Below are 14,914 nucleotides of genomic sequence, written 5' to 3'. Positions count from 1 at the left end.
GGGATTACAGACTGTAGAGTGCCCAGCACTGGCACAGCACTCGCATGCAAGCTTCCATGGTGCAGGGAAATACTGAGTTCACCTTTTACTTCAGAAATATGACATGCTGGCCAAGCTCATAGGGTAAAAAAATGTGACTAAGAATGATTTTGCTAGTTTTGTATTTAGAACTTGATGTTTCTTTTTTTGGTGGGGGAGGGCGGAGGGTTGTACTAACAATTGTGAAATGGTTGTGTTTGTACTTGCCTGCAGATAAACCCATTTCTCTACCCTGAGACTGTTATGTTATTTTAGTCTTTCCAGAAGGTCACTAAGCATATAGGATGGCAGCAAGATTTGCTTAAAAAACTATTTTCTCCGAGAAGTTCTCTGCAGGAATCGCAGACTTTTCTGATATAATGAGGTGATGTTCTGGCTCAGACTATCATCATCAAAAGAAATCCAGTTAGACACACTGAAACTTACCCCCCCCCCCCCCCCCTTCCTGTCTTAACTCATTTCACCCCCCTCTTCAATCACACACAGTCGTACCATGTGTTGACTCATAACGTGTAGCATGAAACCTGTTCTTTGTGTTTACAGGCTATCACATCAGCCTCCTCCATACCTTATCTTTCCAAGTGTAAAGACAACATTTAGATGTCTGATGATAACAAGGGCTTATACGATGATGACCTTGCTCTAATAGAATCAAAACCTTCATATAAAATACCAATATGTATTTGCATAGTGTAACCACTGAGGACTTACTCCTCATAAACCATGTATGTAGGGACTTGAAGCAGAAGACTGTTTATGTCTGATTAAAGCCTGGCTCACACTGTGTGATTTACCCCCGATTGTATAAAAGTCGGGGTGTCATGTCAGCTCACACTGTACGACTGAATCGTTCACGACGCCCGACCAGACCTTGAGATCGACGTGCTCACACTGTACGACCGGATTGTCGGGCACGGCCGGAGAGCTCACACTGTACGAGTGAAATCAGGACGGAGCGTTGACAATTGTTAATAAAGTTTTATTTGAAAAAAACAAAGGACGACGGTTGGTGAAAGAGAAGGAAGTGGAAGTTGTTGTAGGATATAGAAAAGTTGATACAATCGTAGATATATGGAGACAAGTTTCAGAAAAGTGCTGCACTGATGATCTGTACTGAAAAGTAAAAAAAACAAAAAACACCGGGTTGCGTTCTGCCGCTGGTCGCCATGACTACAGTCCTCCCTTGTCTCTGGTGATTATATTGTAGTCACACACAACTTCTGCTGGAGAGTTTAAATTCTAAATATCAAACATGTTTGAAATAAATCGAGGCGTCCCCGACGATCGCCGGGCAGATCGGGGGCGTTAAGATTGGATCTTTGTACCGCTCACACTACGAGATAATCTGAACAGAGAATCGGGTCCGAGCAGCCTCGAGTCGGGAGAGACCCTGAGATTGTCGGGAAGGAAGAATCGGAGCTCAAATCGGCCCGATGATCCTGCAGTGTGAGCCAGGCTTTAGAGGTGTTTCATATTTCTGTCGATTGTCACACTCCATTGTGTGTGTCTGGCATAAATTTCTGCACGTGTGTGTGTCAGTTGGTACTCACATTATCTTTTGTTACAGCAGCTTTCGGAGCGATCATCACTTGATTTCCCCCCTTAAGTGGTAGCTTTATATTCCACTGAATGAGAAAATGCTGTCCTGGGGCTGTCGGGTCAGCTTGAACAATGACGGCACTGAGAACACAATGGAGCATAGCACTGACTTAAGATCACAATTAATAATTTAGGGACACAAATGTTTAATGACACATTTCCCCCTTGCATGAGAAGCTCACTTGTAGTAAATGGTAGGGGTTTGAAGCGAGTGATGCAAGAGCCTTTTCAGTATTTGCCTTACTCCACACAGAGGTCATGTACCAGTCGCCTCTGATAAGCATTTCAACCGGTGTCATGAGTTCTGAGTTCAATCGAGAGTGACAGCATGAACTGAATAGGCCAATACCTTAAGCACTTTGGTGGGTCAACATGAAAACAATGACGGTTACAGAATACGAAATTGCTTTGGGTGTTTGTTATTTTTAAACTAAGATGGAAATGAAGGTCAGCAAGACTTTATTTGTTTTGTCCTTAAAGGGATTCTTCACCCGTTGAAACATGAATCTGTATTGACATTGGGTCATATATGTAGAAATGTGAAATACATTTTGAAGTTGGTTCCTTCTTGGCCGTGAAAAGACAGAAAGTGTCTTTTTGGCTCATGTGGATGAAAGACACCAAATCCCAGAATGCACAGCACCGCAGGCCACTCCCACTAAGGTCCTCTATTTACAGACATGTTTACTTCAACACATGAGACCGTTTACACAACTGATTCAGAGATTTCTTCCAGAAGTGATCTTGGAAATTACTAGCAGAAAACAGACTCTATGTCTGTGGCGGCCCCGGCATCCCCGGCGGCCAGAGGCGGCCAGCAGCCAAAACACAAGACCGGCCTGTCGGACGTTAAGCTTCGATTCTGGGAGTGAGGTCCCACCCACTGATCTGTGATTGGTCTGTAGCTTCAGTGGTCGAAAATATGAGGAACTAGCGTTGTAGTTTCACCCCGCTAACCGTGGGTGACGCAAAAAATCATCATTTTGCATCACTGGAAGCTCCTTTACAGACTCAGAAATACAAAGATTTCTCATCTCAGGGGAAAATGAGGGCGGGATGCACGACCATTCAAAAATACTACCAGGTTTCTAATGATACAAAGATTAATGCAGATGGGTGAAGTATCCCTTTAATCACAGTCCCAGTATCAAGGTTTGTCAAGACTTGCATGAAAAAAAGTTAAAACCCCAAACCATATAGAGTGACCCTGAACGAGGAAAAAAAATCCAATGAAAGCCCCTCCTTCCTTTACGACAGTGGGGGTTTTATTGATGTGTCACCATGTTTACCAGGGAGCCATTTGATCAGCAACCGCCCCCCCACAGATAGATAAAATGAAGCATGAAGGCCAAATCCTGCCCAGCATTGATCTGAACAAACAATCCTTGCCTCCTGCCTGTCCTGATGTCACCACTGTTTCAGCACACTACAGCAAAAGCAACAGTGTGTGACAGCTACAGTCACACGCCATGAGGGTTGCAACAATCATATGTGCACAGTTATTTTTCACTTTTTGCTCTTGAGCTCTGATATTTTTTTTACATTTGATGGATCAAATAGACCGAAAATGTCCAAATAATGTCAAAGAAAAGTGAAAACGAGACTCATGAACACTCACATTAGCTTGGTAATTCAGATGTAATGCTGTTGTTGAACACAATTCAAAAGCTCCAAACAGTTGCAGGCAGTTGTTGATTAATCCTCTCCCTCTTTTGTGTTTTTTTATCTCAATCATTTTATTCTATTGCAATACCAAAATGTGCAGAAGTTACCTTACTTATCTTCTTTTTGTTTTTTTCCCCTACATCTCTCTATCTCCCCCTCATTTTGCCCATTCCCCTTCTCTTCCCTGCCTCTGTCTCCCTCCCTCTTTTTCTCTCCCAGGCGAGTGATGCACGCTTTCAGCCGTGTGTGCTTGTAGTGTGAGCTTGGAGTCAACGGTGTGAGTGTGTGTGTCTGGAGAGAGAGAGAGAGAGAGACAGAGAGAGAGAGAGAGAGAGAAAGCGACACAGAACGAGCCCCTAACACGGAGCATGCCTCTGCGTTCGGCAGCCGGCAAACATGAGCCACCCAGCCCTCCACGGCAGGACCAGCAGCAGCAGCAGCACACACACACACACTCACACACACACACCACACACACGCACGCAGCAAACGGCAGCCAGGGGGGCAGCACTGACAGCGGCAGCTCCCAGGAAGAGGACAGCGGCATTCCCATTCCTCTTGGTGTTCCGGCTTTCTGTCCCGGCGCAGAGTGGAGCCGTAGTGCGAGAGCACCCATGGAGGAGCCTACAGGCAACACGGTGGTCATCCGCATTGGAATCCCAGACCTCCAACAGACGGTAAGAGAGCTTGTGCTTTTAGCCACTGCTGGAGAGAGGATAAAAGAGAGGGAAGCTGCCTCTCCCCCCTTTCCCTCTATCTGAGTTGATGCTTTCTACCTCTCATATCTGCTTCATGGATTTATGTATTCCTTTTTAACGTCTTCAGAAAACTGCCTTTTTTCCTTTTCGTCACCACCCTTCTCTCTTTACCCTCTATTTCTAGTTTTTTTTTTAGTATGCACACTCAGTGGCTGTATTTACTTGCTGGCTCCCGGGGTTCCGCTCCCCCCCCACCCTTCCCGCCCCCCCTCCCGCCCAGCCCACTGATGTCTCGCTAATAAATCTACCTCTTCATTAACTGGGCTTCAGCTGACTTTGACAACTGGCCACTTAGGGTGAGAGTGGGAGAGGGAGGGACGGATAGGGGAGAGAGAAAGAGAAAATGCATCAGGGATAAATAAGGCTATAAGAGGCATTTTTTCAAGATCTTGAGATTTCTGGGGAAGACACAAAGACGAGACTCACGACAGTTTGCACCTGAACCGTGAAACTTTACCTGTCTCCCTCTGTTGCCGCTTATTGCCCAAACAGAGTAAGAGATCCCATCCTACATTTGTTTCATTGAAGAAGGTGTCAGTGTCTGTGGCCTCGGGAATAATGCAGAACCATTCACTAACTGTGACACTGATCCTTCCTTCCATTCATATACCTCAACACGCCATCTACATTATCACTGTGATCATACTTCTTGAGGATTATTGATAAGCTCATAACCTTCTTGTTCATGCTTTGCAAATCAGGATGCATATGGAGTGGACAGCAATGCTGTCGCGTTTGAGTGGATGTTTGTGCAATGCATCCACAGTCATTCTTGAGGAACTCTTCATGGTAAACTGTATTTTAGATGTTGTGAAGGAAGTCCACTGATCTTACTGTAAAGAAAGGAAAATGGTCCAATTAAAATGTCCTTCACATGTCATTCATTGATGATGATATCAAACTTAAAGCAGTCTTCAGAAACTGCAAAATTATTGTATCTTCTTCTTTAAAATAAGTGCTATCAATTCATTCAATATATCCCCAGTGACTGCCCTGTGAATGATTTAAGATCCCGCTGTTATAGAGGATACAATGTGATGTTTTCTGTCTAACCATAGAGCATTAGGTTGCATCTTGATCCCTCCTCTTCGACTCTAAACCACAGCTCAGGACTTCTATAGAAACCTTTTACAGCTAGCCGCTGCATATTCTGTTCAGGTAGGTCGTTGGCTTCTCCTTTTGACTCTTTGTCCAGTCATTGATGGCAAATGCGGAAGCTTTTTTTGTGTGTGTTATTGTTGATTGGCTCATTGTTGTTGGCTTCTTGGCTGAAATGAACCATTGTATCTTAGCAAGGCACCAGCATCGCATGCTCGGAATAGAGACGGGGAATAAAGGAGAAAACAGTTGAAAAGAAAGCTGAGTATTCCCCAAAGGTGCTGCAGAATCGCCTTTTGAGGACAAAAACATTTTTCCTTCAATGGAGCTCAAACAATTGATCAGACACACACATACATGCACACACAAATACAGACGCACACATTTTCAAGCTCTCAAATACATATCATGTAGGCACACAAAAAGATCAAGTGTGCATGCACACACACACACACACACTCACAGACGCACATAAAACTCTGATGTGTGTACGCTCACACACAAACATGCACACATGCCCACAGGTCCTAATCCTATTGCCGAGGGACTTCCCTTAATGGGCTTATGTAGTTTAAAGATGCTCAGAGGATCATCAGTTTCATTTTCAAGAAGTCACATTTAGTCCCACTTTCTGACAAACGGCCAAGAACACATACAGCGTGACATAATGATAGACGGAAAAGACAAACAGAGAGAAATCTGAAAATCTGACAAACAAACACAGAGGCAGATGACAGATGGCCAGACTCTGACAGTTTGAATCTTTTATGGAGCAGTCAAAAGTGACTTGTGTGTACTCTGAGTGAGCAGGAGATTACACTAGAATAGTCTGCCTGAAGAAGGATTACACACCTCCTGCTGCGTTTCAAGCCTGGATCAGGAGAATGAAGCATCATGCAAAAAAAATCACACCAGCAACACTCTTACTTTCCAGCAGGAGAGAGAAGGTAGGGGTGAGGCCAGTCAGTCTTAGAAAAGCTTAATCCTCATCAGTATTTCTCAGCTAGCCTGTTAGTCTAATTGCCAACACGTTGCTAGCCAAATAAGAGAACGCTTCAGTAATCTTATTATTTAAACATTTTTTTCCCCAGATGTGAACTTGGGTGTTTTAAGATATTCAGATATTCAGTTTAACGGAGAACTTAAAGATTTAATCCTCAGTGATAGGGCTACACAATATGTTGGTCAACTATCGTGCATGTGCAATAACCGCTATGTAGGATGTGCAGTGTCAAGCAAAGTCACTGAAACACTAACTTTTTTTGCAGCTTGATGCTACATTGTCACTTTCCCTGGGAATCAAGGAAATATGTCTGATGTTGTATAACAAGTGCAACATGCATACTCTATAACTGAGCACTATGCATGCAGTGTCTGTGTCACCTGCCGATATACATGCCCCCTACAAATAGCCACTGTAAACACATAATGTTGGCAGGATCCTCAGAGCAGGCGATGAGTTACGTAAAGGCTGCCTTTTTGTGACTTTTTATCTACAGCACTTTGGGGAGATGCGTCCATTTAGCACATGATGAGGGGCGGTTGTTGCAGAAGGTGTTAATGATTCCTTAATAACAAACATCATGTTAAATTAATTTTATGTCTGCACATGGATAACACAATCCTCTATTTTTATATTGCAGTAGTTCTTATAGGGAAAAAAAGACAAAATAATGTAGTTTTTGAATATCATGCAGGCTTTCTTATGTGTTTACTTTTTCTACAGTAGGCAAGTTGGTGAGGTGCTTGAGGGAATAAAAAGTGGTGGGTGAAATGTCATGTGGTGCCAAAAGTTGGACATTGCTTGAAAAAAAGTTGACTTTTGGATTCAAACTCTTTATACTAAATTTGAGAAAACATGCATGAAACCAATTTTGGAAAATTAGTTTGATTTGATTTAGTGTAGAAAAAAAACAATCTACACTCCCTCCCGCCCACTGCGCTCTGCCAATGAAAGGCGTCTGATCCAACCTTCACAACAGGGTCCTAAGTCTCTGACTAGACTCTTCTCCTCTGTCGCCCCCCGGTGGTGGAATGAACTTCCAAACTCCATGTGATCTGCAGAGTCCCTCTGCACCTTTAAGAAAAAGCTAAAGACCCAGCTCTTTCATGAATACCTACTAACTTAATGATGATGGTCTCCATATTATTGATGATGATGATGGTAATGACGATGGTTTTTGTTTGATAACGACGACTTATAAGATGGTTTCTATACTGATTAGAGCTCTCAAGAACTGCCCTCAATGTTGTGCTTTGCCTCTGGTCACTTCCTGTCAGCACCTGTGTGTCCAATCAGACTCAAAGCTGATCGTTTGCTCTTACTGACATTGTTCCCTTTTTTCTAGATCCTTGCTTGTGTTGTTCTTACTCTCTGATGTACGTCACTTTGGATAAAAGCGAATTGTAGAATTGTAGAATATTGCACTCCATAAAAAGACATTTACAAATGTCTCCTCTTCCATAAAATAGAATAAAGTAAAGGAAAACATGAGAAAAGGAGAACAATTGATCGATAAAGCTCACAGAGTAAATCAGTAAACTCCAAATATAGCAAAGACAGAAGCATCTGCATAATTGCATAATTCCTCAGGTGTGTCGTTTAAGTCCACTTACAAGTTGAACTGTTGTGTTTTCAACAAGCTTGAGGCATGGGAGCGACTTTAAGAATAGATGTGTAAACAGTGCTGCAATTAGATAAACCAATTAACAACCTTTTTGAAAAATCAGTTTGTGTCCAATATATTTAATTTGGAGACATTCAAAACAAAAACATGGAGGTCCAGTTTAGGTCAGGGTCAGATATCTGGCGTTTATGATTTAGACTTAAGTTAAGTCATCGATTAGATAAAGCGGTGGCTTAGTCCTCTTGTGTAACTTGAACTAAATAATTTGTCCTGACAGTAGGAAAGTAAAGTTTCATTTACTGTCAATACCTCTTTTTGGTTCCGTCAGATAGTATCATGAATTATTTGCAAAGATTGTCCCTTTTATCACATCCTGAGTTTGTCATTTGTTATTCACCATATCCCACTCTACCAAAAAACGATGTCTGTGACAGCTAATGGATGTCATTCATCCCTCAACAGAGGAGCAGGACACACTGACATAAATAGTCTCTCCCACTGCTCTTTACCGGCAATCATCCTTATTCTCCATTTGCTTCTCTTGTTGTCTTTTTTGGTTCTTTTTCTTATTTTATTCACAGAGGCTCAAAGAAAAAAAAAACAACGTGGTCAAGTCAGGACACTCGACCACAGAGATATTCTCACCCAGTTTCAATACAAGACCAATGTAGTCCAGAATTTTCAGCATATAGCCAGTGTTAAACTTCACACCTTTTTCTAATTTAGTCATAGTCTCCTGATGAAAATGTCCTTTTATATTGAGTCAGATATTAGTCATTTGTTATTGATTAAATTTAGTCCATTAGTCACTGACTAAAATTGCACATCAATTTAGTTGATGAAAATAGAAGATATTTTAGTCAACAAAATCAGACGCAAGCTTTTATTTTGATAATCAGAAGCTCACTTATGCTGCATTCAGGTGCTGCTCGGGTGGTCCAAGTTTCTGAGTTGGGAAGTCGTTCTTCCAACTTCAGTGTGTTCTCATGATTTAAGTTCGGAAAGTCGGAATGTTGTAACAACAGCACGAACAAGGTTTGATGCTACATAAAAGATCAGTGAAATGTAACTATTAAAAGTTATATTTGATAAAATAAAATGTAATGGGCAATACGTGAATTAATAAAAAGTATGTCAACATTAACAAAAAAATATTTTGCCCCCCATTTGATGACGATTCTGACATGAAGTCGGGCACCTTATTCTTTTCCAAGTTTCCGAGTTGTTGGTCCGACTTGAGCAGGTGTTCATGTGCATTTTACAAATCGGAAACTCGTTTTCCCGATGTTTCCGACACCACATGAATGCAGCAGAAGCTCATCGTCATAGCTGACTAATTTAAAAAGACCTTCGTCAATGAATATTTTCGTCATTTATTTCGTTGACGAGGTTAACACTGCATATAGCGTCCTGAGCATATATATAACACCCTCTGTGTTAGCTTACACCAGGTCCATTCTTTCCTCTGAACACCTCTAACACCCGGTCTGACACCCTTGTACGAGGTTGTGCTGAACTTCCTCAAAGACACATTTACACATTCTGTGACTGCTCTTGTCTTGAGGGGTAAATGTGTTGACATGGTTTTGAGAGTCCACTGTTTTGCTGATAAGTTGTGTCCCAGTGCGGTTCTTGAGTCTGATGTGTCTTTTACCCTTTGATAGGATTTATGGGGGGGGGGCTGAGTACTAGGAGACGGGCTTCTCCTCTACCTCCTTGAATAACTTTTTCTCAATTTTATGGCGCACGGTATTCACAAAGCAGTTTTTTTTTTTTAAGGAACCCATTTTCTGTGACACTTGTGAATGCTTCATGTCTCATTCACACTGGCCTTGATCTCCCTGAGCCTTTCTCTCTACAGCGTACAGTGAGGGAATTAAGACATGTTAAATTACAAGTCCCTTTACTACAGTAATCAGAAGATTGTAATGTTATTTATCTTCAAGTGACCTATCAGTCCAACCTTACCTATAAATGTACTGGGATGGCTTGTGTTCTATCAGAATCAGAATCAGAATTACTTTATTAATCCCAGGGGGAAATCTGTTTGCTACAGTTGCTCATAACACCAAAAATCAGTAGGAAGTAAAGATAAGTTCACAAAATAAAATAAAATGAAAATAGTATAACAATATAATAAGAATAAGTACCAAGTGAAAGCAACAATAAAGTAGTATAAGTAATAAGCTATGTTCAAGTGCAGGTAATTGAAAATATAAACAATATTTACAAATATGAATACACAGTGATGGATTAACAGCGTAGATATTGCACTTTTGATGTATAAATATTGTCCAGTTTTCAACAGATTGCACAGTTTTAGTAGAGAAATAGTCTAGTAGACACCCTCTTTCCAGTACTTTTGAATAAGCACAAACCTGAACTCTAGATGCTAACCAACTTCACTGGTGGTTCGAATGAACTTTATTCTTCATGTACCTGTTGTTGGAAAACTGCTGCTGTAATGGAGATTGGGGTCCTGCTCTTCGATAATGTTCTACTTTCCGATCTGATATCCACTGAACATCGGTTGTATGTGATGGTTGACTCTCCCGTATACTCTCCTGGTTGTTTTTAGTTTCAGCTTGTGGTTGGTCTTTACTTGCAGTGTTTCTGCACTGCAGCTTGTATTGATAGTTTCTTTGGAAACAGAGCATTTATCACTTTGGCCTTTGCTTTCTCTGGTGTGATTTTTGGAGCCTGGCTGCCATTGTTTAGCAGTCTCCAGGGGTCGCAGTCATGGACATCCCATTAGCTAATTTCTTCAGTAGTCTTGATTCCTGCAGCCATTGTTTTCCAAGGAGGTCACTGATTGAGGGTTGTCATCCTGACAGACAAGATTGTTTTAAGTAATGGGATAGTCATTCCCTCAGTACACTTTTATTTTCAGGTTTTGATATTAGTTTTTCTTTTTTAGTCTTTTTTTAATATTGCAAAAGGCTGCCAGTATTTTTGTATAATATTATAGAGAAAATATACTTTACAGCATATTCTGGTTTTATTCCATTGCCTATGATTCTTTTTTTTTGTGTGTAACTTTTTATTGTTGTACTGTAACTTTGCGTATTGTTGTTTAGTGCTCATGATAGATGAATGTAGGTTTTTTTGATAATAAGATGACAAAGACTAAGATCTTGAGATAACTTTTACAAATTGCCGCTATACAAATCAAGATTGATTGATTGATAATGACAGACTATTCATGTTCTTTAAAATCCGTCTTTGTTTATTCATCTTTGTTTGTGGAACTTGTGTAAATCTCTGTCTGCATATTTGATTAGGGCTGCTAGTACAATTTAATGAAATGTAAACTGTCCCCCCCCCCCCACATTTTCAATTTATGGTTAGGGATTTGATCTCTGTGAAAAATGCCCCAGGCATAAGATGAAGTTCTATTGCTCTGCAACCACCTAAACATATGTCTGTCTCAGAACAGACATATTTATACAACAGTATAACAAAAGAGTCTGGAATTAATTTGTTTCCTTTTATTTCTTTACATTCCACAGAGTGAAATCATAATCATATAGTTGCATCATATTTTAGTAGTTGGCAGCTTAAGTATATTGTTATGTGGTATTTGCCTCTTTCACATTTCATCTCTCATTATTTGTCACTTTGAATTATTTCATCATATTGCTTTCTTTTTTGTCTTTCCCTCTTTTCTTCCTTCCCGTTTTGCCTTCCTGTCCTTTGGCTTTAATCCACACATCATGTCTTTCTCTCGGCATCTGACTCAAGTCTTGCACGCCACAGTGGTTTGACAGTTCCTCTGAATCTGCTCACACACACACACACACACACACACACACACACACACACACAAAGTGTGTTGTATCAGTGATTGGGTGGGGGGCATCTGGAAAAGTCTCCCACATCCCCATTTGGCTATTCTTAGCTTCATTCACAGTGGCAGCAAGATGTGGCTAGCAATCTCCTACCTCCATTTGCCCACAACACCCACTGTGGGAGAGCGTTTGAGAGGGATTGTAACCCCCCCTCCCAAACTCCCCATCCATATGTCCATCAGGGCCTGTCTAGAGAGAGAGATAAAGCAGAGGCTGGAAAAAAAAAGGACAGAAAGAAGAGTAGTAACATTTCCTGGCATATCTTAAAGAAAGGTGCTTAGAGCAGTCGTGTGATTTAGAAATAATCAGATCTGCTAAACCCTGATCATTTATTCAAAGAAGACTGACATCTTGCACCAGTATGAAACCACTAGCCTTTTCCAGTGCCGTTACAAAGCTTTGCTGTCATTACGTCTTTGGAATATCAATTCCATTATGTTGTAATGTTGGTGTCCCGCTCTGTGAATTAACCATATGGAAGCATGAAGTTTAAACAGACTCCACATATGGACACACAGCGCTGTTCACTGTGCTTCGGTGATCCCTTATCACTCCTGTAACCCCTCTTTTACTACCCCCAATGGTGGCACAGAAGCCTCCATGACACTCATATTGAAGGTGACACGTCACAGGGTTGTAAATATTAGGCCATTGCCTGGCATTGTGAGCAGGGCTACTGAAGACCAGTTTAATTCCAAATGGTCAAAAATTGAAAACTTTCATCCTATTTCCTAAATCACAGAAATTGGTATAAAATGTTCTTCATTAAAGTCTTTATATGTGATTTTTCACACTTAAATATATAAATTAAGTATATCCTCTGAAAATAACTCTGTGAGTCATGACTGTCTACAATGGGTGTAACACCCGAGTCCCACTGTCTGTGATGTTTTCAGAGTTTTCAGAGTCCTATCTTCACTTTGTTTACATCGCCCGGACGGCCGGCTGACTCCTCCCCTCAAGTATAAAAGTTGTTTAATTGAGGGACTAGAGAAAAGAAGAATAACATACTGTACTCACTGCTTAACTGTGTTTCTAGATCACGCTCATTTCAGGTAAATTTACATGCAGTGTGAAGATACGAGCGTAATAAAGATCGCTAGCATTAGCATGCTAACACAACAATGCAGCGCGAGTTGTTTTGGTTTCATGCTGGTGCTCAAGGGCGACATCTGCTGGATCAAAAAATCACTTTAAATGGATCCTTTAAATAGAGTTATTAACTGTATTTGTAAAAATGGGGCCAAAAAGATTTTGAGTGGGATGTAACAGGAGAATAAAAGTTGTTTAACTACAACTTGTGTTCATTAGGAGATTGCCAATTTTCCACGCTGTGATTGGATTATTGTTCTGCCTCTTATTTGTGTAAACCCATTATATATTTTTAATCTTTCCCTCTACCTGTTCTTTCTTAATCGTGGTTTTCCTCCATCCATTTGGCTCTGAGTCTAGAGAAACATGGGAATAGATGGAGAGAAATATATTAGCTTGATCAAACTGAGCTTTTGTCACAGGTCTGGGCTTGATATTCATTGTGTTTGTGAAGGTAACCACCGACTCTTGTAATACTATCTCTGTCTGTTACCCTGTCTTTTCTAAGATCTGGGTGGTTGTTGGGGCCTAAACCAACAGATTAAATCCTCCAATTCAGTAATATTTTATGAGACAAGCTGTCTGACTATGCAGTTGAAACTGAAATTCTATGTACAGTAGCAAAAGCTCTCAAAGAGTCTTTGAACACAATCCTGGCAGTCTATACAGTAACACTGCACTCTCTGCCTGGCTGCCAATGGTAAAAGAATATCTTCTGGCAATTTACACACTTCCAACGAGCTGCACTACAATAGTGCTCTGCTCTTCCCCTTGACAATAGGCACGGTAGGAGGAGATCTGTCTCTGCTATTAAAATCTCGGTGTAATTGGGCAGCTCAAAGTTTCATGCTGTCTAATTGCAGTTTACAGAGTCATACATAAAATCAATGCAACTCAATTGTTCTTGGTTTCTGCTACAACCCTATGGCAAGCTGAACAAAACAAATGATATTGTTAGTTATCATTTGGTTTTAGAATCATAGTGATCCACATTCAGGATCCTAAACATGTTAATGTGCAGACTCTGGTTCGCCTCTCTGCAGTCTCGGTCTGCATTGTTGTTGTGTGCTGCAATTTTTCAGATGTGATGTAAATAACATTTTCATTCCCAGCAGAGCTGTCTGATTCTCCATCCTAACTTGATTTGGTCACATGGATGCACATTGTGCACTCAGAGGTTGTAATTAGTCACGCGTTATGGGAAAGCTTGATAAGCCACTCTGGGACTTTCAGGGAAAATGCTACAGATACTTTTCCTGATATTTAATGACACAGATTTAAACTTTTTTTCTTTAAAACTGTGTGTCTTCCCCTGTGAACACAGAGTCTGATGGGGGGCAAATGAGAAGAAGAAGGCTTGTCCTTGACTTTGAGCAATGACTACGTCATACACATAGCGCCCGACTTGACAAATGAATCGCCATTCGCTTCCTTATGACTTTTACTCACAGCCAGAGTCACCCTTAAGGGTAATTTGTTGTAGCAAAGTATATTGATTGTCATTCAGTAACTCCCCCGAAATTTGAGTGGAGTCCACTTTTTCCCTCTACATCTGTATGCAGAATGTGTGTGTGTGCCAGTCAGTAATCATGGATGAGATTGGGTAGTCAAGTGGCTCCTGTGGCCGGTGTGTGCTAAAGGCTGAGCAATCACACTTGTGTGTAGTATGTGTGTATGTGTCCAGCCTTTGTGCAGAGAATAGTTCTTTTTTATTGGTGTATCATTCAAAATATGAAGCAGTCTTATACAACATCCCTGCATTAAAATTTCTTTGTAAAGGTTTTAGTGTTCATTTCTGTCATGACTGCTTTAGAGACATTCTGTTTAAGCTTCACTATCATATTGACATCGTTTGTAGTATTTGTCCTGGCCATTGATACAAACAAGCATACAACATTTGAAAGTTGGTTTTATTGCAGTCTGTTTTTTAACATGCTGTTACCTAAAGCTTATGTTTGGCATGCAAAAAACATGCATAAACAGTTGTATATGTATAATTTTTACATTAGGAATTGTAGGTTTATTTTGTATATCGAAACAAGCTTTCCATTATGCATCAATAGAGCATTTTGGTGTTGTCAGAGCCTGCTCTTATATTCACAAATATACAGGAAGGTTCAACTGTCTATGAATACTTGAACTGTTAATGCTATGTGTGGACATTTTTAGAGGTGGTATAGCAACTGGT

General features: G+C 40.7%; 1 protein-coding gene across 1 annotated transcript in view; it reads left to right on the top strand.

Moving 5' to 3' along the window:
• Window positions 1-3,525: 3,525 nt before the first annotated feature.
• Window positions 3,526-14,914, top strand: part of shank3a (SH3 and multiple ankyrin repeat domains 3a) — a 171,773-nt gene continuing 160,384 nt past the window's right edge. Inside the window, exon 1 of the mRNA XM_061036999.1 lies at window positions 3,526-3,980. Coding sequence (XP_060892982.1) covers window positions 3,672-3,980 — 309 coding nt within the window. The 5' untranslated portion in view covers window positions 3,526-3,671. The remainder of the gene's footprint in view (window positions 3,981-14,914) is intronic.

The sequence above is a fragment of the Labrus mixtus genome, chromosome 4 (genome assembly GCF_963584025.1).
Source record: "Labrus mixtus chromosome 4, fLabMix1.1, whole genome shotgun sequence".
In the NCBI taxonomy this organism is placed as follows: domain Eukaryota; kingdom Metazoa; phylum Chordata; class Actinopteri; order Labriformes; family Labridae; genus Labrus; species Labrus mixtus.
This window is presented reverse-complemented; position numbering and strand designations above follow the sequence as displayed.